This window comes from Lethenteron reissneri, chromosome 28 (assembly GCF_015708825.2).
Source record: "Lethenteron reissneri isolate LAM-NWPU_2019-01 chromosome 28, ASM1570882v1, whole genome shotgun sequence".
Lineage (NCBI taxonomy): Eukaryota > Metazoa > Chordata > Hyperoartia > Petromyzontiformes > Petromyzontidae > Lethenteron > Lethenteron reissneri.
The window spans coordinates 5,938,956-5,966,293 of record NC_083806.1 but is presented as its reverse complement, the minus strand read 5'-3'; the positions used below and the strand labels follow the sequence as shown (position 1 = coordinate 5,966,293).

General features: G+C 44.9%; 2 protein-coding genes across 4 annotated transcripts in view; both read left to right on the top strand.

Annotated features, from left to right (window-relative positions):
- Window positions 1-12,929, top strand: part of LOC133348866 (smoothelin-like protein 2) — a 50,683-nt gene extending 37,754 nt beyond the window's left edge. For both annotated transcript variants that reach the window (XM_061561931.1, XM_061561929.1), the window contains 2 exons: window positions 2,287-2,438; window positions 5,302-12,929. In XM_061561931.1, the coding sequence (XP_061417915.1) occupies window positions 2,287-2,438; window positions 5,302-5,461 (312 nt within the window). In that variant the 3' untranslated portion in view covers window positions 5,462-12,929. The remainder of the gene's footprint in view (window positions 1-2,286; window positions 2,439-5,301) is intronic.
- Window positions 12,930-17,074: 4,145 nt separating this feature from the next.
- Window positions 17,075-27,051, top strand: WNT16 (Wnt family member 16). Of its 2 annotated transcripts, XM_061561640.1 has the most exons (4): window positions 17,075-17,187; window positions 17,706-17,935; window positions 24,624-24,895; window positions 26,501-27,051. In XM_061561640.1, the coding sequence occupies exons 1-4, from the start codon at window positions 17,099-17,101 to the stop codon at window positions 26,966-26,968; spliced, it is 1,059 nt and encodes a 352-aa protein (XP_061417624.1). In that variant the 5' UTR covers window positions 17,075-17,098; the 3' UTR covers window positions 26,969-27,051. The 2 variants fall into 2 exon arrangements, with proteins under 2 accessions (XP_061417624.1, XP_061417625.1); XM_061561641.1 differs by lacking the exons at window positions 17,075-17,187; window positions 17,706-17,935 and adding an exon at window positions 23,316-23,365.
- Window positions 27,052-27,338: the final 287 nt, after the last annotated feature.

Genomic DNA, 27,338 nt, shown 5'->3' with positions numbered 1-27,338 from the left:
CAGGGCTTAATCTGAGCTGGAGTTGTCCGTGGCTGAGCTCTGAAACCAACGTATTTCCTCACCCACCGCCCCCACCAGCACCACTCTCTGTTGTAGAGTGGCAAGACCAAGAGAGTATTCCATGAGAAATTACATTTCCAGAAGATCTGCCCAGTCCAGATCTTTTGCCTTCTTTGAATTGTTACAAATATAATTCTCTTATACGACTGCTGCGTATGCTTTCGCGGTTGCGCTGTATGGCACTCCGATGCGAGCTAGACTTCCCTCTGCCTGAACACACAAGCACCCGCGTGTTACTCTTATATTTCCATACAGCTTATTTTCTATAGTTGATGCTGCACCCACATCTCAGAACTTTTCAGTTTTCCAATGTCTTCCATCTGAAGGTGTCCACTTCTGCCGAATACAACACTAAACTCCACAGATTAAGATAATTGTTTTTTTACCCTTCTATTTGGCAACAAAACTGACACCTTTTTTACAAGGAGTCATGTTTGCATAGACCAAAATACCTGCAGTCGTAATGCAAACAAAAAAACATAACTCTGATAATGTATGCACTGTCCTTGAAGTTGATTGGTCCACACCCGAGACAGCTTTCCTTAGAGCCTAGTCTCACATGGTGTTGGACCAGATGATGCCAAAAGGCGCACAACTCAAAGACAATGCACCATCAGAATAATTCAAGAGTTTTCCATTGCTGTAACTGCCACCTCCTGGGGTCCAAATCACGGCTCAGGCTGGTATTTTCAGTCGGTCACCCCATCCAAGTACGAACCAGGCTCACGGCTGCTTAAGCTTCGGAAACTGTGGACTTTTTTAAACATTTGAATCCATCCGGCCAAGCGAGTTGGCCAAACGTGCCGTCCAAGAATGGTCTCCTTTCTAAGCCCTCTTTTCCCAGCATAGCAAAGCAAGGGCATCAACATGGGACAATGTTACTGCCAGACCACCCGGAATACTTCTCTTTCAGCCATTAGCAACAAGCCACCTTGCCTCCTAGTTTATACGAGCGTGGGTTTTCTTTTTAAAGCAAGCACAAGACTTTACAAGCAAACACATATTTACGTAAAAAAAACCCATATCCCATCTGTGTAAATAAACAAGAAAGCAGTGATGATCGTAACTTAGTTTTATGAAGCAACATTGAATATGTAATCATTTCTATTTTGTAGTGCTCATCGCGCAGACATGCCTCGAAAATAATGGCATGTTTACCGGGTCATTTAATTACAAATGTAAAGAAAAACACGTTACCGTGTCATGATCGGTTTGCATCCACGGATGGAGTTGCGAGCGTAGTTTTAGTTTTGAACTGCTGTGGTTAATTAGATCGACGTTCTGCATTTCCCCATGCATGTGAAATAAAGAAAAATGTAGTCATTCAAAGCCCTTTGTCAATCCACTGCTGGAAGAAGGAATCTCCACACACACTGTGTCAGCCACTCGAGGGACTTAGTTATTAAGTTCGGTGAAAATATCTTGCAGCCATTGATACATGAGATTTCCCAATGGATTGTTTGATTAAAACAGGGTTCTCAATTGTAGAGAGGGGATGTGTTTGGCCCGAACACCAATGAATGTAGAGAAAACATCACAATAAATTGGCTTTTTCATTTAGGTTCAATTCTATATACAGGCAGTCCCCAGGTTATGGAATACCCGACTTACGGAAATCCAATTTTACGGAAATGGTCCCATGAATCATGTTAAACAAAAAATCAGTATGCGTTAATTACGTAAGCGCAAAATAGTGCAGTGTGGTGAGGTTGTGGATGAATACCGCGGAGTGAGGCATAAAGTGGGTTGCCTTACGCATCAGTTTCCGACATATGGAAAATTCGGGTTACGGATCATTCTCAGAAACCTAAACCTTCCATAACCTGGGGATTGCCAGTACAGAGCTGAACAGCACAACCGCGGAAAAAACCGCAAGTGGACTTACTACTTCATAAAAATTATGCTATCTTTCTACAGGATCAAATGTGAAACGAGTGGCTATAAGGACTGATGCTATTAATTGGTCCAGATAATTCTGAATAAAAATTGTATTCTTGAAGTTGTGAATGGTTAATATCTAACTTACGGTTAATGCATACCTGTTGAAGAAGCCAAGTCAGCTGACACGGTCATTCTGACATCCTAGTTTCACGTCCCGAGGATGCTGGACGCAGTTTCAAGTAGGAAGGTCGAATCTAATCGCTAACTGTGGCTGCGAGAAATGTTCAACTCTACCCCCCAAAAAAAATAACAAGTACGCATGACCCACTTCCTTACCGCCGACAGAATGTGACTATCAAGAACTTCTCATCCAGCTGGTGTGACGGCATGGCGTTCTGCGCCCTCGTGCACAGCTACTTCCCGGAGGCGTTCGACTTCTCCAAGCTGAGTCCGCAGAACCCGCGGCACAACTTCCAGCTCGCCTTCACCTGCGCCGAGTGAGTGACCTTTGACCCGCAGTCCCGACCGCCCTCCCAGAGAGGGCCACGTTAATTTTTTTTCAGGTCACGCAATCACGTAATTGGAGGTGCGGCGGGGGGGACAGCAAACCATGTATGACATATATGGAGAACTTCTTTCACACCGTACCTAGCCAACCGTGCTAATCGGAGGTGCAGGGGAAAGACAACAAACCATGTACGTATCTATATGTTGAATTTCTTTTGCGCCGTACTTAGTCAACCACGCTCAACGGAGGTGCGGGTGAAGGACAACTAAACCCATGAAAAGCTGAAATAGATTGTTACACTCTGCTCGAGTGTGGGCAGCCAGTGGGCAGGTCGCGTGTGGCGGGATGAAGCATGTGGGTACTCCCGGTTATTCCCAGACGCATGGCCAGCGCGGAGGAGGAGGTCAGATGCCCTCTAGAGAAGCTCTCTTGAGCTCCCTCTAGTGGGGAGGCCCTTCCGCCAGCAGTGGTGTAGGCAATTGCAGGGCTGCGCCTTTGCTTTGGCCCGCTGCCCACTGTCGGTGGCATGAACTCGAGGCTTTGATGTAAAGGCAGCGTAGACCTTCAGAGCACGCGGTCACCTCAAAAAACGTAGCTGAATTAAAATAGTTTGCGTACGCAGCCAATTAGCGTCAAGCCATTGATTCAGTCTTTGTTTTAACAAAGTATTTATTTCACGTTCAAAGTTCCACCACTGATGATTGGCGATTTTCAAGAATGCGCTGCAGCACCTTCACCTGCACATTCAATGCGCCCTGCGTTCGATATTTGGCTCGAAGGACAATCTGCGAAACGAATTAGCGAATCGCTAAACCAGAAGACGGCAGGAACGTTTGCGACTGCCAACGTGAACTGACCTCACTTTTGGATAATTTCGAGTTTCCTCCGTACGCGTTGTCATCACGCTCCTCGCCATTGCCGGGAACCGTGAGCTGGCGGGACGACTTATCAATGTTACTTGTGTATGTAACTTGAACTTATTTCACACCGGACATAGCCAACTATGCTAATTGGAGGTGTGGGGGAAGGACAAGAAACTAAATAAACAAAAAGCAGTTCTAAAGACATGCGTTTTCAATGTAGATGATTTAAAAGCGCATAGCTCCAGTGGCTTCCTAATATCGGAAGGAAGAGCGTTCCAGACGGCCGCAGACGCGCATAAGCGCCGCGCGACGAGGCCAGCCAAAATTCGTCGCTGCGAGGATGACCAGAGTTTGCATTGAAGAGTGACTTGCTGGTGCGGTAAGACACAGTAACAAGAAATTAAAAATTAAAACCCAATTCCAACATTTAATTATAATCTTAAATCGAACCGCACCTTGTAAATACAGAACGAGGCCTGGTACATCGCACCGTGCCTGACATTGGCGGCGACGCCTCACGTTATACGTTTTTTGTTATAATTAAAATTCATTCAATTAAAACTGACATTTCAAAAACTAATAATGTGTTTCTAAAGGAGACACTCGTTAAAATTGGCAATTGTCACCGATCTATTTAAAAAATGCAAATTCTCATCGCCGCAGTGTGCAGTGATTTCTAAACATGATAGAACCTTCGCTGTTGAACCTCCGTGAAAGTTTGCCATCCTCTATGCAAACACATGAAAGCAGTCTCATTCCTTGAAAAATATATATTTCCGTGAAAACGTATCAACATTTGAAACCATAAAAATCCTGATGGGAATCGAATGTACCAGAGCATTTATTCCGAGTGAGAAGCACATCGGAGAGTATAACTCTCCAGTGTGTGTGTGTTTTCGGGCTGTACGTACTGCCGTGGTGTTCGCCACGATGTCCGACGTTCCGCTCCACGTGCTGGAAGCTTCTATTAGTCAACACATTTTACCGCTCGCCTTCTCCCTCGATTACACGGCGTTACCTGCTGCTGGTGTTGGTGGCAATGCTAAAAAAAAAAACATCCAGGGAGAATGTTGCGCTGCTAAATTCAGTTCCTTGAAGAAACTCCCAGCACGCGGCGCGAAACGTCGGACATCGTGCAGAACAGCACGCGGTACGACCCGACAAAATCAACAACACGTCCGTGGTGTACATGGCACAACCGAGCAAATCTACGCAGTGGTACAAAAACAGAATGACACTTATCGCAATGCCGATCTCGCCCACGCTCCCCCCCCCGAGTGAGATTCGTACACTATTCCCTGTAGGCACACGGGGAGCTCTGCGGGCCTACCGGGCGTGGTGGTAGCGCACCGCGTCCAATTCCGCCGCCGCTTGGGATGTGCGCAAATTAAACACGGAGAGTTTGGTGCGCTGCAGGGTCACACATCTCCTCGCGAGCAGTCGCGTGAATTGGGAGTGCACGGGAGGGCTCCGATGACGCATTGCCATCGGCAGCGAGATATCCGCCGAAAGGCTCCGTTGGGGTAACCCAGGTGGAGTCGAGTGTGGGCAAATCCAACCTCTTTCAAAGACATCTGACCAGTGTGGAAGAGTAGGCCAAGTATTCTCTGTAGAGGGGCTGTCTTTGAGCCCCTTCTATTTGGAGGCTATTCTGCCGGAATTGGCGTGGGCAGGAAATTGCAGGGCTGCACCTTTACCTCTTACCTATGCAGTGCAATGACTAAGATTATTGTCTGAAAAAAAGAAATATGGCTTGAGAAAATAGTAGTCGAGTGAGAAAATGGTAGTAGACTTTCAAATGCATGAAAACAAAGATTGATTTTAAAAATATATATATCTTTGCAAAGTAAAAAAAAAACCTCCACACGTGTGAAGCAAAGCTGCATATTAAAACTGTTTTCACTGGCGTCAACAGAGTCCCTGGGCCGACATCAAAGGTAGTCTTCGTGTACCGCCCGATGGCATCTCACGCGAGCGTGTCACTTTCAGGCAATTGGCCCACTGCGACCCCCTCCTCGACGTCGACGACATGATAATGATGGGGAAGAAGCCGGACTCCAAGTGCGTCTTCACGTACGTACAGTCTCTGTACAACAAACTGAGGCGGCTCGAGAGGATGATGGAGAAGGCGCAGCAGCAGCAGCAGTGACTAGGTACGGTTTTATGTTATCAGATTATTCTATTATTGGTTACTGGCCCGCTTGGCGTTTTGAGTCTATCTGAAATAGCGACCGTGATCAACAACAATTTATTTTTTCGCGGAGAGATCGAATCTTTGGAAGGACAAAAAATAAAAACCACGGCAACTTCAAGACGTCTTTGGAAGGAGAGCACACGGCGGAATTCAAAAACAAACGACTGCATTTAGCCAGGAAAAGCTTTTGATCCGTGACACTTTGAATTTGCCCTCCGTTGTTTTAGAAATGTCATTTGACGACCTTGGCTTTGAAGACACAAAGTTACGGATATTGGTTTTGGTCAAGCCCAGTACCCTTTATAGTCATCATAACACCTTGACGGATGTGACATCTTAATTGCCCTTCATATGGAAGTATTCAATTCAAGGGTTGGGGGGCTGTAGAGGGCTGAGACCCCCACCTCCTCCCACCCTTGCTAAAGGGCCTAGTGCCTTCTTCTAGAATTGTTTTAAAGAGTCAAGTAAAAAATGTTTGTTGCAATATTTAACACCATTGGCGGGACGAGAGCTAGAGCATTTTGTTTAAAGTTAAAAATGTCATGATCTCAACCCCCCGAGCTTGAATAGCCCCCCCTCTCTGCCAGCACCCTCCCCCGCCCCCCCCCCCATTTTAAACAAGGTCACGCTATAGGGCTCCCATGAATTTAACGCGTGTCACAATCCGGTGTGCGGGAGCGGATTTGTATCACTTTATTAACGCGGGCGCGTCCAATTCGCTTCAGCGTCTTACAATCCGGATAATACGGCGGCGACGTTATTGTGTATTTCTTTTTGCTTTTGCGTCGATATTTCTGTTGCAAAACATGTGACGCTAAATGCTTCCTCGTTTTACAAAAAAACAAAATAATGCGTGGTGGCGATTAAGTCTGAGAAAACAATACCGGGTTGCCTGATATTCTCTACAATCAGCCCTGCCAAATTTAATTAAACCCCGGGTGAAAATAGTATTTTTCACAGATTTCTGCAGACCAAATTAGACAATGGCACCACCATGGGGATATGCGATGGAGGTGTTAACTACCGTATTCTCCAGATTACAAGACCCAATTGTTTCGTGTGCAGCAGTTTGTAAGCGTTGCAGAGCAAAAGTTGGGGGTGCGTCTTTTAATCCGGTGTTTGTTCTGTATTATCTCTCACCATGTACCGTATTAACCGATGCACTTTTTCTGCTTTGTCGTTTTATAACAATTCGAACACGTTTTCTGCTATCCCGAGAAGTATTTTCCGGGGATGTTTTGTTTCATATTCTTAGGTTTTTTCGGTAAAGTCACGTAGGTAAAACATTTAAATTAATGAAAGTAAAATAAAATAATTATATTTTAAAATATTTTATTTTACTTTCATTAATTTTAATGTTTTACCTAAGTGACGTTACCGAAAAAACCTAAGAATATGAATCCTTGCAGTCACGAAAGCTTCAAATCTAGAATTGATGTTTTGTTTCGTTTACGAAAGATCCCGAAACTTGGGGTGCGTCTCACTTTCCGAAGCGTCTTAAAGTCTGGAGAAAAGGGTTACACATCCATCCCCACCCGCTCCTCCGGCGCAGTTAAGTCAATGAATTGTCGTGATCCATGACCTCGATCTAATTGGAAGACGATTCGTTATTTTTTTCTTCTTCTTCAATAAGTGGAAGCGTTTCCAGTTGCTACGGTGGTCATGCGCACGCCCATTACCACACACAACTACAACATATTCCTGCTCAAAGGAATCAATGTATTTATGAGCTCTAGTATCAATATTAATGAATTTATGCATCGTTACACCCAGAGTATACACACAACTGCAGCACCCTAAATTGGACGCAGGTTCCACGCATTCGTCAATAACACTGGCGGAATAACACGCCGATGTTTCAGATCATTACTCTTATTAATGTGAAATATTAACTCGAGTTTTATTATTACAGCGCAATTCGCACAAAGGCCTCAAAGCGAATTTACGTCCAGCTTTATGTTATGGCGAAAGCGCGTTGTTTAAAAACAAGCGGGTATCATGGCGCAATTTTAAAAAAAGGTGTAACAGACCCGCATTCACTATTGGGCTGAGGGAGGGAGAAAATTCCACAATCGCAGAGCCTGGCTGAAAAAAATATCAAGTCTCCCACAGAACAAAGTCTGGTCTTTGGAATGAGACGATTAGAATCAGCAGATCTAAGTTTTCGCAGTGGAATTTTAAAACTTATGCTGAGAGTATTGAGGAGCCAACTCATTCAAGACCTTAATCGTGACAAGAATCTTGAAAAAAGTCGATTCTGTACTTTACAGGGAGCCATATGCTTCGCCATTCATGGGACACTGCTTTGGATCAAATAAAAAAGGTGTCATTCTTGTTTGTGCATTGCTGCCCCGAGGCGAGAGTGTACGAGGATGGCCCAATGTTACATTTGCAACGTCTCACGAAGTGGACACCTGTGACTTTTACTGAACATGTGTGGTAAAGAGCATCATAGCTCGACTCTGAAGTGAATGAAAACCTATTCAGCACGTTGTGGAAACATTTCCCTGCCACGCGTACACATATGGCTCCCACCCAAATTCCGCGATGCCCTCAAACCACTCGAAGCGTGGAATTCTTTAGGAAGAGACAAGATACACGCAGCCATTGTCATCGACCATCTTACAAGCGAGCACGTTCAACAAACCACAATTTATCCTCCATGTTTAAACATCTTTCGCCACTCAACACACACACTGCTGCGTGACGAGACGAGTGTCATTAAACCGTACGGGGCTAAACCTTTTATGCCTGGGCTGTGCGAAACATTTCCCTCCCGCCTTGCGGTGGCACCGCACGAACGCCGCCTCGTGGCAAAACGCTGCTCGCGGCCATCTTGGAAATACCCACGGTGCTTTGCGGGGTAGACGTCGCGTGACGTCACAGACCAGGGGGGTGGGGTGGGGGTGGGTCAACCCCAGGGTTTGAGACATGCGCTACTGGTTTCAAAACGAATCGCGGACACGCGTGCAACAATAAAAACCACAACAACACTCAGTCAGTGTGTACTCTGCACGTTTCTGCATACCTGTCGACCCCTTTATTAGTGCCCTATCCTTATTACAGACCAATTCCAGACCTTGTTGGTCACCCCGTGCCCCTTTTAAATCTCAACGTTCATCCTACAAAGTCCCATCACAAGGGGGAAACAAACAGATAGACACATTTTTTTGCCCGTATTGAAATGGTTGTACGTCCGTATGGAATATGGGTAAACCGTATGGGTTAACAGGTAAGTTTCTATACTCTTTGGTTCTTTCGGTAAAGTCACAGAAATAAATAAACTACGTGACTTTACAAAAAAAACCAAAGAGTATGGATACCTGCAGTCACGAAAGCTTCAAATCAAGATAGGTATGTTTCTGTGTATTATTTTTGGAAACGTGTGCTTTTAAAAAAATAAAATATTCTCCGCATTATAAGATGCACCACCAACGGTTAAAATACAAGGTGGAAAAGCTGCGTCATATTCCGGAGAATACAGTGAGTGTCTTGGATACACTTGCCTTGCCATACCAGTAGCAAACTATCTTTACAAGAACAAACACTGGCGCTGCCTATTTCCCGTCACAATTAATTATACTTACCTGGGTTCACATGAAGTAAAAAAAAAACATCTGGTGAAATAGCTCTGCTCATTTGAATTAAGCATGTATTCACTTGAGTGGCTTTCTGTTATCGAAAGCCAAATTGTAACTTAACGGTTTAACGGCCACTTCCCAAGGAAACACGGAACATTGGGCCAGCGTTGGTCCTGTGATTGCAACCACTTTTCCAACGTTGCATGTTTCCTGGGTGTACTGGCATGGCGTAAGCTCTGATTTACACTTTGTTTTTGATCACTACCAACTGTTGTTGGTTGGAATCCACCACGCTGATCTTATTTGAACCTAAAACTGATGTCACTGTGTTCTAAATGCATGTATCTGACTATATATATATACACACACGGTCTATTGTTGTGTTCGTGAGTAGGATAGGTTTGTTGGAAGGATGTGAAGAGTTTTGTATTATTCATCCTATCAATTTACCCACACAATTGTTTAAAGGAATAGATAATTGCATAGTGCTCTTCCAAACGACGTGGCATGTGGAGACCCAGTCATGGTGCATTGTTTGCGTTTTTAAATACTCGACAGTGAAAATTATTTTACGTCTCACGCTTTCACTTTCTTTTTTAATGAACAATAATGAATTTATACTACAGTGTTGTGTTTTCAGATTTATTTTTTTGTTTGAAATTTGTATATATATTTTTTTGCACAGTATAATATTGCCTTCGTGTTGTTCTATAATTCTCTGGCGTACTTCGTAGTGATGTGCTTCTTTTCTCCTTCTCTTGCACGAAGCATCGCAAACATATTCTGGAACGCTGCTTAGGGCTGGCTTGGCGTTAAGAAATTATCGGCGTAAGACACGACCACTAGAGTACAACGTACGCATTCCTATGCATTACAATCCCATATTATTAAGCCTATAATCATATGAGGACAAAATAAGGTGATACGGAGCCAAAATAATTCCCCGAACAGCGTTCCAGACCGGCTGAAATTAAGCACTGAGCGTTGCATATTGTGACATTCTTGTCTTAGCCTATGCCACGTATGGGGGAGCAGCAGTGCAGTGGTTAGCACGCTGCACTGTGAGCCCGACGACCTTACGAGTTCGATTTCCCAGCCACGGCTAACATCAGTGGCGGGTGATATTTGTAACCGTGGTCACGTGACAATCTCCCACTTTCATTCACTAGCCCGCACTTACCAGCTTGGCGAAGTATGGTCATGCACCCCCACCCCCCCCCCCCCTCCATGACTAATACTACATGGGGAAGCCTTCATTCAGCAGTGGATTGATAAGGGCTGTAAATGTTTCTAAGTATGATTTCGTGTTTCTTCACATTTTTCTCGCGATAATAAATATACGGTAGCCGGTAGGGGTTAGTTAATTTTTAATGCATACATGGGATCGTCAAAAACATATTTTAACGTCTTATATTCTATGCAGGCACAGAATGTGGATAAATTTAATCGTAGAATTATAGAAGCAGCTCCACACTAAAGGTTGTGTCATGGGTTGTGAATAATTTCACTGACTTATTGCTGGCACAAACAAAAAGCTATAATCCATTTTTTTACGTGTGAAAATGCATGCAATGTGTAATTATTTACTTAAAAATTACAGCGGAAATAACGGCAGACACTCTATTAAACATAACTGCATGCATAGGAAATGTTAACGGATAATCACGTAAAAGAGTATTTTATTTGACGAATAACGAATCTAAAATTTTCATATGAAACACATTTTTTATGGTCTCTGGCATTAAATGTGCTACATTTATTGTTAAAAAAAAGAGTTGTTCCTCCCAGACTATGGGTCAATAATGTTGACTTTTACTTAGTTCGGGGTAGGCTGATATCATATAAAGAATGAATCTGGTGTGAAATGTAATAGGTTTTGTTATTGCACTATATTTAAATGCAGCAGTTCGTATCTTTCTTCACTGCCTATGGAATGGATTCGTATCGGAAACAGTCTCGGCATAACCGTTTGTCAGTGCTTAAATTCTGTTAAGCGCCATCCATCCTACGGCTCACTTTCATTTGGTTGGGATGACACGAAGAATAACCCAGTGCCACTCTTTCAGAGTCTCCCTTTGCCATTGAAGAACACGAAAACAACATCGATGGTTAATAAAAAAATCGCATGATGATTCTCGTAAAAAAAAAACCGATTGATATACTGATGAAAATGTTTCGATTTAAAGCTTTCGTGACTGCAGGGATTCATCATCTTGGTTCTTTCGGTAAAGTCACGTAGAAGGGAGATAATAAAATAATAAAAATTAAACAATAAAATACATTGTATTATGTTTTGAAATAATACAAATATAACATAATAAAATACATTGCATTTTATTATGTTTTATTTTTTAAATACATTGCATTTTATTATGTTTTATTTTTATTATTTTATAATTTCCCTTCTACGTGACTTTACCGAAAGAACCAAGAAGATGATGAAAATGTGTTCTTATTTGTTGATATTTCCCCCCCAAGTTTTATTGAATTTGAGCTGTTGGTATCAGGGAGGGAAGGGAAGAAGACATGTCCACGAAGAGCCCTTGCATAGCAGTGCGTGGCCCGTGTTAGAGCACGACCTGTGGAACGTGATATCACAGAACTCACACTGTGAGACCTCCTTTACCAGTGGCAAAATATAGTAGTAGGTTTTTACCCTTTCAACTGGTACAAAAACTGACACCTTTATGCAAGGCATCATGTTTGCAATAACCACAACACAAGCAGTGAAAATGCAAACAAAAATAAACAATTCCGATGATGATAATGATATGCACTGTCCTTGAAGTTGATTGGTCCACACCAGAGACAGCTTTTCTTAGAGCCTAGTCTCCATTGGTGTTGGACCAGATGACACCAAAAGGCGTACTTTGGCGTCATCTGGTTATTGCAAACATGATGCCTTGTATAAAGGTGTCAGTTTTTGTACCAGTTGAAAGGGTAAAAACCTATTACTATCACAGAACTCGTTCTTAGATCCCTTCCAAGTGACCTCTCATGTCAGCCAAACACAAAAAAATGCCACCTTCAGACCGCTGCTAAATGAAGCGAATTGTCAAATGTGTGCATCGTCACCCTGAGACAATCAACTCACTAAACTTGAGAACTCGCCTGAGTCATGATGGCTGAAACCCAGATTTTAAAAAAGCCCATTGATCTCCGCAGAACTGGCTTGGTGTTTCTGACCACAGAGCTTCCCGGCTACCTCTGAAATCAACGTCCAGCCAATGATCAAATAATGCGTGTTACAATCGGTTATCTCCAATTTATTGATTCATGTGATCGGTGCACAGAAACCGTACAACTTCTTACGGTTTCTATGCTCACCCCGGGTAAACAAGTGCAGTAGTAATAATATGATATGCACCGCATGGGGACAGGTGAATTGATTCGTGAGTTGAATCGTGACCCTGAATTGTGGCAATTCGTAGAATCCTGAATGGGGGGTGGGGGGTGAATCATAATCTGACCCGGTCCTGGGCCACCCCCCCCCCCCACCTTCGTCAACCCTCTCTAAACCAGCGTGGTGAAGTATGGTCAAATTACCCCCACGACTGACGCTGGCGTGGAGGGGGGGGGAGCCCTCAGCCATCAGTGGCTTGACGAAGGGCTGCAAATGTGTCATTGTGAATTATTTCCGGCATCATTGTACACACGCAGAGTTTAAGCACTGACCTTTTGTGCGTGACTTGTTTGTAAAAGCGACATCAGTAGAGCGTTTTGTGTGTTCCATTTTCAATATGTTTACGACACAGGTATAGTACAATGCCACTTTGTATTATTTGCATTACTGTATTATGGTCACTTGAATAAGAGCAAATAAAATATATTGTTTAAACACGCAGTTTTTAATTGACTTCTTCTCTGAGTCGCAATCCTTTTTTTCAGGGTGGTTCTGCCACATTGGCCTGTTTGGCCAATTCCATTCATGAGAGTTTGGTTGCGTGGAAGATGAAAGCAGAGTGTCCGGACAAAAACCCACTCAATTGGAGAGAAATACTAAACAAACAAAAAGCCAGAGGATTGGATTCAAGATTCCACTGCTGTACTGCCATCCCTTGACCACCAACAACACGTGATATTGGCAGACAGCTTCCCAACAACAGCACTAATTGCACTCCACCCTACACAGATTGAAATCTTTGACGAGATGCTAGGCACCTTCATGTTGATGAGGTCACGACGCTGATAGGATTTGGTAACCCGGCTTAAATTGAAAAATTATCAGCTCGTCAAAGAGCAAATACTCAACAGATACAAAAACGTGATATGAACGCGGTTCGAACGTCTGAATATACCGTGGGTCCCTTCAGAAGGAATGTAAAGCCACACACTTACATATTGAATTCTCATAACGCAAAGGGCACCTCTTTCCTAGAAAACACGTCGAGTAAAGAAAACTTAGAACGATTCTTTCACATCTTTTCATGGAGAGCTCTGCTTTGGAATTTAAGTCCAATTACCTTTTTCTAACAATATTTTGCGAGTGTGTGGGTGGAAGCTGGCGTACCAGAAGAACGCACAACACGGTCCAACCTTCGGAGAGGGAGCTGGTACAGAAACCTACTTTCTGCACTGCCTCGTACTTATAATACCAAGCACGGATATCACGTAATTTGTACGGCTGGATTCGTAAAAAAATAACACGCGGTTTTTGTGTGGAAGCCACACACACACTGCAGCATAAGTTTCCAAAAAAAAAATAAAAAAAAATAACTTTCTTAAACATGCCTCTTACATGTGGCCTCTGTATGGATTAGAAGGTATGTGGCCGAAAGTAATCTGGTTTGTTAAATGTCTTTTGGTGTCCCGAAACAAGAAAATTCCTGTTCAGTTATTCTGTAACTGTTTGCTTATGAGAGGTTGCGTGTCCATGCAGAATGTCTCGCGTGGCTGAGAAGCCGCCAGGGTTATAAACGGAGCGGGGCGGGGGGGGGGGAGAAACCGGTACACAAGCCACCACCCACACACGACGCCTGGTCTGCTCCACTGAATTTCAGTGTCTGTCTCGGCCCAATCTCAAGTGCCTCTCCCAATAGCCATCGCGCAGCCAGGAGGAGACACAACTGAGATGAGAGAGAGAGGGAGGGAAAGATTGAAAGGAGATGTGGGGACAGAGACCAAAAATAAGTATAACCCGTAAAAACAAAGTTTTTCACTATAAATCCTTTATATGCGTGGCAGCGAACTTAATATAAAGGATTTAAAAATATATTCGCATGTGGAGGACGCGGGGATCGATCGCGCGACCTTTGGCATGGGAAGCGAAGGCGCTACCAACTGCGCTACTCCGCCACGGCCTGTGGAGGGGTTACGCTCTGGGCTCTTATACTGTGACGTTCAGCCAAAGCCAAGAATGAGTTCTTTTGAATATATGTAAAATATTTTTTTTTTGCCTAAAAAGTGTAAAAGTTTGGGAATTTTTTTCACGAACATTAATTGTCTGACACAACGAGTCTGTGTGGAAAATGTCAGCTCGATTGGATCACGGGAAGTGGGTTAAAAAACGACCGAAAGATTTGCACGGTCCTAAGCAAGCAAGCACGCAAGCAAGCGAACTTAATATAAAGGATTTAAAAAAACCCGCAGGGCGGCAGCAGATCAAGTGACGGGGCATTGAGAGCGATGCGAATGAACAGCGGTGTGTGCATAAAAGTGGCAGTTGTAAAAATCGCGTGCCATCTAATGGAACGAGATGCCCATAGAGGATTGGTTAAAAATAACGGGCATGATAAATTAGGTAACAGCAGTCAAGGTGCATCCCTGCAATTGCTTTCCCAAGCCAACCGCCAGTGTATGGGCTTTTACTAGCGGGTGAGATCTCAGAGAGGTGATTTAAGAGGGTGTTTGGCCGACTTTTCTGAGCTAGACAGATCATCTTTGAAGAGATGGGCTTATGCACCCTTTACCCCACTACACGCAACCTGCCCATCGACTTTGGTATAGCCCATTAAAATGTTTGTATGTTAAACTTCTTTCGCACCGTACGTAGCCAACCACGCTAATCGCAGGTTAGCGTGGCTGGATACGTACGGTACGGTTGGCTACTGAATACAGGAGGGGTTGGGGGCGATTTCATATAAAATAAACTTGCATCATAGTTTCAAAATAAATCGATAGATACAGGTGAAATTCATATTACATTCGTGGGATATTTGAATACAAATATATCAATACAAATACATTCTGGAATATTTTTTTTCCAATATAAATTTTCTATATCTATTTGAAAGTGCATGTCATTGCATTTTTCAAGACTTTTAACGTGTTCTCGAGCAATGATATGCAATATTAATCATGTAAACTCCATAATCATCAACTTAATTCTGCAAGTGAAATGCAAGAAATGCATGAAATATTATGGATAATTAATGGCTGTGTTGTACTTAGAGCTGACTGTCCTGAATAAAAAAATAATTGTCCATATCCCTTTTCTCAATCCACTGCTGGATGAATACCATACTCTTAGGTTTTTTCGGTAAAGTCACGTAGGTAAAAAATAAAATTAAAATTAATAAAAGTAAAATAAAAATCACGACGTTTCGGAGGCAACACAAGCTTCCGTCTTCAGGTGGAACCGTCACAGCACGATTGCTGTATCAAGATATCAAGATAAAAAATAAAATTAAAATTAACAAAAGTAAAATAAAAATCACGACGTTTCGGAGGCAACACAAGCTTCCGTCTTCAGGTGGAACCGTCACAGCACGATTGCTGTATCAAGATCTTAAGATACAACAATCGTGCTGTGACGGTTCCACCTGAAGACGGAAGCTTGTGTTGCCTCCGAAACGTCGTGATTTTTATTTTACTTTATAATTTTAATTTTATTTTTTACCTACGTGACTTTACCGAAAAAAACCTAAGAGTATTAAATCCTTGCACTCACGAAAGCTTCAAATCTAGGATGAATACCACTGTTGGTCATGGGGATTGTTTGACCATACTTCACCACTCTGGTCAATTAGGGTTGTTGAAGTTGGTGCCCCTCCAAGACCGGTTTAGATATCACTCTGTTCTCATGTTAGCCATGGCTAGGGATTTAGCTACGGCCATTGGGTTCATTGTGCACTGCGCTCACCACTGAGCCACCAGATTCATCTCCAAAATAAGACGCTCAACAAGCTCTTAGATTTTATATAAATTACCCATCAAAGTGCGGCAAAGAATCCGAATCACACAATTTATAAATTTCACCATACTGAAGTCTGTAACAACCTTTTTTTTATTAACGCAACGGCTAAATATCTATCAAACAAATTTAAAATAGCCCGTGATGTGAACGACATCAGCATTAATTCTTTTGAAAACAACAACAACCACAAAAAAAACCCAAAACATCTTTTTAACAGCAGGAAACACAAGATCCTGTGTGAAACTAGACATTGTTTTGACCCCTGTTGTGTACAGACATCCGCACCATACAATAAACACGATCTCGCGAGTACACAAGGTGGGTTGAGGCGCTGCCCCATTTCCATATACCAGTCACGCACGCACGTTTGAGAGGGAGCCACCGCCATCCATCAACAGCTTGTCAGGATCATGAAAAGCGTTTGATGCCCGCTAATTTGTCTCTTTTTCTTTCCTCTCCAAAAAACGCCACTTTTTCTTTTTGAAATACAACGTAGCCAAGCGGAACGGGGCATTTGGCTCCCCGAGATCCTGATGGGACGGCAGCAGAGTTAATGAAGAGGTTATATATATATGTGTGTGTGTGTGAGCATCAAAACTGTCAAAACTAGCACCGCTCGCCGCAGGAGTTGCCGATTGGAAGGGCGACGCTGAGCGTACTTTCCAGAACTCGTGCGAGCGAGCGCGTTGCCCCACGATTTATATCTTTTCGTGGGGGCGGCGGCGCAGGGGAAAGGAAAATTAGATTACAAATAATAATTTGTGTTTGCGACCGAATTTCAAAATACGGACACACCGTTCGGTTTTATTTTTTATTTTTTATTTTTCTTCGAGCGAGAAATTGAAACGACGAACGAGTCGGAGGACCTTAACGAAGATGGCGAGACGTTGCTGGATCGACCGGAGATATGTTCCGATCATCGCGATCGCGATGCTTTTGGTTCGCTGTTCAAGTGGTAGCTGGATGTGAGTACGACGGTCGTTCGCGTCTTCTTCGGGGATTGAATAACAAAAAAAACGGATACAATGACGGGTAACAAAAATGTAACAAATTCACAGCTCGATGAATCTCACGTGCCTTATGGATTTACCTTGGATTGAGACTGTAATTGCTTTTTATGATCTGAAAGTGGCTAGAAGACAGAATGTAAGTACAAACATTCTTGGGGGGGGGGGGGGGGCGGGAGGGGTGAATGGAGAAACAAAAAAAATCTAATAAATATCGTAAACATTGAAAAGGGGATGGCTTCATAAATCTCTCTCGCGTTATGCAGTAACTTCGATTGAGGCTGTAATTGCTTTTTATTTCCGAAGGCGGCTGTGGGTGCTGGACGTTAAGTGTTCAGTTCGTTGGCGGGGGAAAGTGAAAAATGAACAACACGCCTTCAAAAGCGTAACAATTGCTAAATCGCACTAACGGGCGTTACGAAATATTAAATTTCGATTAAGGACGTAATTGCATTTTTTTTGTTTCATTTCTAAAGGTGGCTGGGAATGCTACCGGCCAGACTTCCAGAGAAGCTGGGCTGCTCACAAATTCCCGGACTGCCGAGCCGGCAAATAGAAGTTTGCAAGCAGAAGCCTGACATCCTGGGCAGCATTCAGCGGGGAGCGCGTACGGCCATCCAGGAGTGCCAGAGTCAGTTCAAGCACGAACGGTGGAACTGCTCAACGACTAGTGACTACTCGGTGTTTGGACAAGAACTAACTCGCGGTGAGTGCGCGTCCGGAGGGGAAGGGGGGAGGTGGGGGCTTGATTATCGAGCGAACTTTTCGTAGTCGCGTACGCGTTAAAACGTACGCATCTTCGAAGCTAGGAGTCCTCTTATTTCTTCCATTGCTCTGCCAGGAATGAGGGTAATTGCGTCTTTGATATACCTATTTATTTATTTTTACAACAATGATATTGACACTTTTTGTTAGAGTTTGTGTTATTTATACTTTATCAAAAGTGTCAATAACATTGTTGTAAAAATAAATAAATACATATTTATAGTTTGTGTTATTTATACTTGTGTAACATTGCAAAAAAACAAAGATTCCCCGTGTAGCCTTAACAGACTGTTAGGGCAAGTTGCTGTTTGCGAGCACCTATGAAGGCCGGCACGGTACACGAGGGGGTGGGTGGCTAGCACCACGTCCGGCCGCCTTTGTCCCCCCAGTGGCGATGTTTACACACCGCATCAGGTACCCATTTGAGACTGAGCCGACCTAAGGGAAGCCCAGGACCGGTTCAGATAATCGTCACTGGTGTTGGCCGTGAGCTGGAATCAAACTTGAGTCGCCGGTTTCGTAGCGCAGGGCCCTAACAGTTTCACTTACCGCTTCCACACACCACTGCCAACGCAGTATCACACACACACACAAACACACACTAACAAAAAAGAGTATATTACAGCATGGAACGAGCCATATGGAATATTATTGAATCTACTGCTTATTCTGTGCCTCATATACACCGATACGTTTGATATATTTCCTATATAGAAATCATATGTATCGTCGTTCAATGGTGACCAGCTTTATATAAGAGCGGGAGCCAGAGGAGAGCCTCACCATTCTTGCGAATTGCCTGATGATGCTGGATGCAATTACCAGCGAAACGTCGTACTCAAATTATACATGTTGTGGTTTCACGCTTCAACACACCGGTGGGTTAAAGCAGTGAACTATTTGTTTTTGTCAACGTGACACTTTTTTACTGATTGGCCGTGTCGGGTGGTGGAGGGTTACGACACATTTATAAATAACACGATCTAAACCCAAAAACGTTGATTATGAATAATATTGGTCGCGAAAGCCTACGTGTTAAACTGACCAGCTTGTAATGTTGACCGTCATGCCTATGATTGGTTGTGGTGACTTGCCTTCTAAAAAAAAAAATCCACACGAGTCACAGGCTTAAACAGTCTAAAATCCTGATTTTCCTTTCTGCTGTGCTCTTTATTTTAAAAGTGAAACCTGGACCATCGCCATCGTGGCCTCTCTCCTGCACGTCGATATAATCCGCTCTCAAAACGAGCCGCTAACGTTCACGAACGGTTCACCTTTAAAGCGTTCACCAAGAAACCTCTTTTTCAAGTCTAATTTACTGTCACGAAATGTGAACTATCGTAATTCAAGATAGTTTGATTTATTATCGTTATTATTATCAAAGGTCATGGTTGATCTACTGCTGGATAAAAGCCTGCCCATGCGGTGAGCATCCAACATATATATAGTCTTGCGAAGCCACAATAAATATAACTTCTGTCCAGGAACTAATCACTCGATGCCTACAGTGACCAATTTGATAACCGTAGATGATTACGTTATGCTTTTTTGCGCAATATTCCCATGGTTATTTTAAATTAGCACCTCCGATTAGCACGGTTGGTAACGTACGGTGTGAAAGAGGTTCAACATACATACGTACAATTTATATCAGTGTGCCGTTTAAAACGTTTTGTGACTCATGTGCATCATATTTTCATTGTTAAGTTTAGTTCTCCAAAGGCACCCAAACTTAATCTCGGCAGCCTTTTTATTTCAAAATGTGTTGACCCTAGCCCGCCTTCAATAATGATAATAATTATACAATTCGTACCACGTACAATATTTCACAGATATAAATGACCGTGGCTTTGAAGCGCCGAGTAAAGCTCAATGCCACTCAACAAAGCCACGCAAACGAGGTGGGGGACTTTAGGAAAGAGGTGGGGGCCTTTAAGAAAGATGTGGGGCCTTTAAGAAATAAGTGGAGCCCTTAAGAAAGAGGTGGGGCCTTTAAGAAAGAGGTGGGGCCTTTAAGAAAGATGTGGAGCCTTTAAGAAATAAGTGGAGCCCTTAAGAAAGAGGTGGGGCCTTTAAGAAATAAGTGGAGCCCTTAAGAAAGAGGTGGGGTCTTTAGGAAAAATGTGGGGCCTTTAAGAAAGATATGGGGCCTTTAAGAAAGAGGTGGTGCTTTTAAGAAGGATGTTGAGCCTTTAAGAAATAAGTGGAGCCCTTAAGAAAGAGGTGGCGTCTTAAGAAAGAGGTGGGGTCTTTAAGAAAGATGTGGAGCTTTAAGAAAGAGGTGGGGCCTTAGAGGAAAAGGTGGGGCCTTTGAGAAATATGTGGAGCTTTTAAGAAATAAGTGGAGCCCTTAAGAAGGAGGTGGGAGGTGGGATCTTTAAGAAAGATGTGGAGCTTTAAGAAAGAGGTGGGGCCTTTAAGAATGAGATGGGGAGGGGGGCATTCAGTGACTCTTGAGAGTTGGTGTAGATTGATCGCCGCTGTTGCTGCGAAAGTGATATGGGACGAAGGCGAGCGATCTCCAGTTGTGCCACTCCTACAATAATATATTTAATTGTTTCGTGAATTTGCTGAACATCCACTTTTGTCCTGCTCATATGTATCCTGAGCCCAGCTGTACAGTCTTCTTCATGAATGTCTCCAAACATACCCTGAAGGTTGATTTGTCCATTCGTGATACCGTGTCTTACGCCATGTTTGTATGCCGGGTGCATATGCTGCACGTATGCAGTGAGTGTATGCGATGTGTATTTAGTGTGTATATGCTATGTGTGCAATGGGGATATGCCACGTGTATTTTATGTCTATATAATCCGTAGCTCCGGTTCAATGTAGTTTTCTGCTAGCCTAGCGTATGGCATGTATGTATGTGTAGATTATAGGTCCGTATTTAAGTTAGTGAGCAGTGTTATCGCTTCACAAGGAGCGCGACTAATAACTCTCCATTTGAAAAATAAGAATAGGTTTTACACTTTCTGGCAATCAAACAAGGTTTAGGATGTTGAAACACGAAATAGATAGCTTTCGCAAGGAATCTTATTTTTCATACTTTGATACAGGCAAAAAAGGTCCCATGATAATAACTCTCCAGTCCCCCGGCCTAGACGAACGCAGTCGAATGTGGTACGATCATTAAACAACACCCAGAGCACGTTTTTGTTCCGTGTAGACTGGCAGCTCTCTTCAAACTGCTTTGGACGGTGCCTTCCATCCACACTGTTGGCTACGTACACGGTGCGAAATAAGTTAAACATATTTCGATGTAAAGCTTTCGTGACTGCAGGGATTCATCTTCTTGGTTCTTTCGGTAAAGTCACGTAGAAGGGAAATAATAAAATAATAAAAATAAAACATAATAAAATAATTCTCACGACGTTTAAGACGCTGTCTCCCCGACAGACCTGGTCTTCACCTGAGGACGGCTGCTTGCGTTGTGGCCGAAACGTCGTGAGAATTATTTTATTATGTTAAATTTTTATTATTTTATTATTTCCCTTCTACGTGACTTTACCGAAAGAACCAAGAAGATGTTCAACATACATACGATGGGATCATGCTCAAAGGCTCTGCACAGATAGATTCAAGAATCTGTACCGCCATCTCCCGGTCAACTCACGCCTGACATCTCCGTGCAGTCTTCCCCATCCGAGTACTAACCAGGCTGCAGAGCTGCTTAGCTTCCAAGATCAGGCGATGTTGGGCACCTTCAGGGTGATCTTAAGAGTATTTGGCTGCTATAAATGTCCGCATTAGAAGCCGCCCGCTTCGTTGAGCTACAACTTATGATGGCCAGGTCGCTTTAGTGGGCCCTTGGTAAGAAAAAATAGATTTGGTCTCAAGATTATTTTCGGGAAGGTCCTGCATCGTGATGGACCAATTTCTTGATTGAGCACTCTTAGGTTTTTTCGGTAAAGTCACGTAGGTAAAAACTAAAATAAATAATAAAACTAATAGAAATAATATATTTCTTTTTTACCGACGTGACTTTACCGAAAAAAACCTAAGAGTATGAATCATTGCAGTCACGAAAGCTTCAAATCTAGAATCCTTGATTGAGTGTTAGGAAGAAACCTGAGTTCCCAGGGTACAACCATTTGACAAGAGGAGATAACACTGACACATCCACACAATTAGATTACATCCACTGCTGTATTGCATTCTCATGTTTACCTTGCACACAACTCAAGCCGACAACGCCTCTCATTCAAAAGCAGTCTTCCATCAGACTGCCAACCAGGCACGGGCCTGCTTAGCTTGCATCTCGGACGAGTTTGGGTGCAGTTCGGGTGAGTCAGTCATTGTGTAAGACGAGAGTGCATCAAGATTCACAGTGTCTCCACGCCGCTCGAACGATTGTGGAACGGCTCTGATGCGGGCGCCACGGTGGCGAGATGTTAACTACTTCGCCTGGTTTGCAGAAGGTCGTGGGTTCGATCCTAACCTTTACGCATGCATATTTGGAGTTTGCGTGTCTTTCTCCCTGTGGTCGCGTGCAATTGTCTGTGGTTCCTCCAGTTTTTACCCTCCACATTTAAAATCAATGTGCGTTTGGAGTATTTGGTTGCAATACATTTCCGCGTGATAAGCCACTTCGTTGAGCCATCATTTGTGGCCAGGTCGCTTCTGAAAAAGAGCTACATATCTTAGTTGGGCCTTAACCTGGTAAACTATGAATATTTCATGGTTTTAGTTTCATAGATTCAACGTTCCAATGACAAGAGGCCATCTAATGCACGCGACGCAACATTTTTAGCACGACACCCTGTAGGCCACCTCACTGGCACCAGCCACTGTCTTCGTGGCGAGCGAGAGCTGGGACTCTAACACAGCCGTGCCAACTCAGCGGCCTTTTGGGTTTAACTCGCGGCAATTTTTTTTTCCATCAAAGAGATTAGCGCCGATTCCAGCGAGAGCCAAACGCCGGACTTGCAATCGAGAGGTCGACCGGTTGGATCGCCCAGTGTGACCATTGAAGCGGTAACACCCAGCGGTATAAATGGGGTAGAGCGCGTGGGCGAGGTAAAGTGTGTGGGTCCTCTCTCCTCTTCCAAGACACTTGGCCAGCGTGCAAGAATAGGGAAAGCAAAATAACAAGAAGAGGCATTTTTTGTTGACTTCGTTAACAAACTAACAGTTTTGTTGAATTCGTTAACAAACTAACATTTTAGTTGAATCCGTTAACAAACATTTTGTTTAAATCATTAGCAAAGTCACATTTTAGTTGAATCCGTTAACAAACTAAAATTTTCAACAGCCGCAACCCACGTGACAGGAATACGAGACGGTCGTGAATTAAAAACCGTCACGCAGCAGTCCTGAAAGAGCCGAATGCGGCTCCGTAGCCGCAGGTTTTCCGACCCCTGCTCTCGAGGTAACCTCTCGAGCCCGCCCGGGTGGCACAACCTTCTGCCAGCAGTTGACATGCGCACGCAATTGCAGGGCTGCACCTTTGTCTCTTAATTTTTTTTTTGCTACGTTCAGTACGCCACAGCGCGTCTCTGAGTTGCTGAGTGGCATTCGAAGAACCGATCTCGTGAAATACGGTGACTTTTTTGGATTCGTTTGGCGACTTTCAATATTTCGGAATAATATTCGTATTGTTTTTATTACACTCTATAAACTATATATTTATTTTACCACTTAAGGCCCACTGAGCTAAAAAGCTATTTTTCAGAAGTGACCAGGCCACAAATGATAGCTCAACGGCTTATCACGTGGAAATTTACAGCAGCCAAATACTCTAAACTCGTGTTCATAAACCGGAGGGTCCGGAGTAAAATCCACGCGACCACGAGGAGAGAGACAGGCAAACTCCAAATATACAGCAGGCGTCAGGGTCGGGACCGAACCCACGACCTCCTGTGTACCAGGCGAGGTAGTTAACATCTCCGAGTCACCGTGGCGGCCCCGCTCGTTTGCCCAGGAAATCCTCACTGATTCTCACGTCTATTTTTCAGGCGAGTCCTGCCAAATTCAGGCAGTTGAGCGGGGGGGGGGGGGGGGGGGTGCAATCTTCATTGAGCAATCGGCGGTTGATCCTTTCGAAGTTGGCACAAAATGTGGACCACGATACCGGTTGGCGCCACGACGGCGACCAGCTTGGAGCGCTTCGGCCCTCCCCGTGCCGTGGTCTCCCTCTGGGCCTGAAGCAGAAGATTACTTTGGTGCCGGATACAGCCACAGTGTGATTGCGATGTGATCCGTAACTTTTACACGCCGTGTATCGATCGTTCCATTATTTAATGTGCAATTGTACTGAGGACCCGTTGTGTGTTGGTGTCTTGGTGTGGTCTGGGACTGTTGTTGTTTTCGTTGTTGTTGTTGTTGTTGTTTTGCTACCTTGCCCCAAGCTTGCATTTAGTGTTGAAAAAGTGGCAGGAATTCATGTACCTATGGAATTTTTTTACTTATATACAGACCTGTCTTTTTATAATAAAAAGAATGCGTGACTTGCTGACCCTTTTTTTTCTCTACGTTGCACTCCTATTGAATGTTGCATGGTTTGTTGTCGTAACTTGCTAACCCGCCTCGAGAAAAAAGAGCTTCATAGCTCATCGGATTCCTCCTCCAGTTTAAACAAAGATTCTAATTCTGACCTCCCCCCCACCCCCTCCCACCAACCTTACAAGGCTCGCGAGAGACGGCGTTCATCTACGCGGTGGCGAGCGCCGGCCTCGTCTACTCGATCACGCGTGGCTGCAGCGCGGGCGAAGTCTCGGGCTGTTCGTGCGACGCCTCCCTGAAGGGCGGCTCGCAGAGCGAGGGCTGGCAGTGGGGCGGCTGCTCGGACGACATCCGCTACGGACTCACCTTCGGCCGCAAGTTCGTGGACGCTGCCGAGAGCGCCGCCGGCGGACACAACGCGCTGATGAACTTGCACAACGTGGAGGCGGGCCGGCAGGTGAGGGATTCGGTCGGGATGTCCGCCCTCTTTGCACGCGAGATCAAAGCGATCACATCGAGCCCCAACTCCCCACCTCCCCCCTCCATCCCCTACCAGCAGGATCATTAATGCCCGCTTGCGGACCGAGATAAAAATAAACTATTTTATTCTATATTACTGTTAGTAGCTCAGCTTATTGGAGAGTATATTTAGGATACTGATGATACTATGTGGTTTATTCTTTAGTTTTTTACGTGGTTGTTTAGTAACTGCAGCTACATACTATTAACATTCCTTCTCTTTGTTAATGCTACCTCCATCCCCTCCCGTTGATACTGCTAATCCTGCATAATGCACGGGCATAATATGACTTTGAAACCCCCCGCCCACCTCCTACGCATTTCCCACAAATATGCAAAATTCCTCTTGATATGCAAATTCTTTTGTCAAGGCGCTCTTCTTCCCCCCTCCAACCCAGCTTAAATATACGCTCCAAGCTTGGTGGTGTTTCATTTTTCACCTGAGGACGGCTGCTTGCGTTGTGGCCAAAACGTCGTGAGAATTATCTTATTATGTTTTATTTTTATTATTTTATTACTTCCCTTCTACGTGACTTTACCGAAAGAACCAAGAATATATTTTATTTTACCAGGTAAGGCCCACTGAGCGATATACCTATTTTTCAGATGTCCAAACAGGCCATCAAACTGGCTTGCATAATACTGTCTCTCTCGAGTTATCTGTGCAAGGGCAGGTCAATGACTCCAGTTCTTGCCAACTTTAAATATTTTTTTTATCTTACCAGGTAAGACCCATTCAGCTATACATCGTAGCCCTTTTTCAGAAGCGACCTGGTCACAAATGGTCGCTCAACGAAGTCGAAGTGGCTTATCGCGTGGACATTTATTGCAACAGACAAATACTCTAAACGCGTGATGTCGATTCTACACGTGGATGATGAGTCGAGCGCACAGTGCGCTCCGTCAGATTGGTTGGTAGCAGCACCGGAGGGACGAGGGGAGAGGGGGGGAGGTCTTCACCTAGCCGAGAGTGCAACAATGCCTCTTCTCCGTCAGCTCCACCGGCTTTCCCATTCACAATACCGCCGTGTTTTTTTTTTAAACCTCACGCTCGTTTGTACATCTCTCCATGGCCTTGCACCCCCCCTCCTCGTCTCGCCTCTCTCATTTCTTCATGTCCTCCGCCTCATCCTCCTCTTCGTTCCCAATCTTCTCGATGTCTCTCACTGTCCCTCCTCGCACCCTACCACTGGAAGCGACTCCCCCTATGCGTTCAGCAGCTCCCCCCTTAACCTCGTTCTCTCTTCAAGCCTCACCACCTCGTCTCCATTGCCCATCCTCTTCCCTCCCTTCGCCCCTCCACTCCATCCTGTCCCTCCCCTACAGCCCTTTCGTGATCCCCGCGTGCCCGCTGTTGCGGTCATTCACTCCTCGGCCCTTGCACCGCCGCTTGCCATCAAAATCACTCTCTTTTCCCGTACCGCTTTGAAACGATGAAAAGCGCATCGAACCGAGTCGCTCCACAAATATTTCAAATACGATGACGACGACGACGCGCGTTACGCGACTAAGCCGCGCGCTTGTTTTTTTTTGTATCGCCAAGGCGGCCTCCATGCTGATGACGACGCACTGCCGCTGCCACGGCGTGTCGGGTTCGTGCGCCGTCAAGACGTGCTGGCGGGGCATGGCGAGCTTCGACAAGGTGGGCAAGCTGCTCAAGGACAAGTACGAGGAGAGCGCGCACGTGGTGGAGAAGTCGCAGGGCAAGCTGCGTCGGCGGGGCAACCTCCACGGGGGCAAGCACGCCGCTCACAAGGACGAGCTCGTGCACGTGGCCGACTCGCCCGACTATTGCGTGCGCAACGGCGCGGTGGGCACGGCGGGCACCAAGGGGCGCGAGTGCGATAAGTTCTCGGACGGGCCCGAGGGCTGCGGCTCGCTGTGCTGCGGCCGGGGCTACAACACGCACGTGGTGCGACACGCCGAGCGATGCGAGTGCAAGTTCATGTGGTGCTGCTACGTGAGGTGCCGGGTGTGCGAGACGCTGGCGGACGTTCAGACGTGCAAGTGAAGGAGAGTTCGCGTGGCTCCCCCCCCCCCCACCCCATCCCGCCTCGCCCTGCCCGCCACAACCTCACCACCCCGCACACCCCCCCCCCCACACCGCACCCCCCCCACTCGCGTGTATGTTGAACTTCTTTCGCACCGTACGTAGCCAACCGTGCTAATCGTAGGTGCGTGGGTAGGACAACAAATGACACACGCAAAAAGCTGCACCTCTAACCACCCAAGTTACTCGCGCTATCAAATACATTTCTGGGAGGCTCAACCGGGATACACGGTGAGCTCCCCCTCCCTCCCTCCCTCTCCCCCTCCCTCCCTCCCCCCTCCCTCCCCCCTCTCTCCCTCCCCCCTTCCCTCCCTCCCTCCCTCTCTCCCTC

What these genes read in the sequence shown, in the direction of transcription:
- WNT16 (XM_061561640.1), top strand. Translation starts at nt 17,099, where the DNA reads ATGGCGAGACGTTGCTGGATCGACCGGAGATATGTTCCGATCATCGCG. An exon ending in TGTTCAAGTGGTAGCTGGAT is followed by an intron (nt 17,188 to 17,705) that starts GTGAGTACGACG and finishes TCATTTCTAAAG; the next exon opens with GTGGCTGGGAATGCTACCGG. An exon ending in TGGACAAGAACTAACTCGCG is followed by an intron (nt 17,936 to 24,623) that starts GTGAGTGCGCGT and finishes CAACCTTACAAG; the next exon opens with GCTCGCGAGAGACGGCGTTC.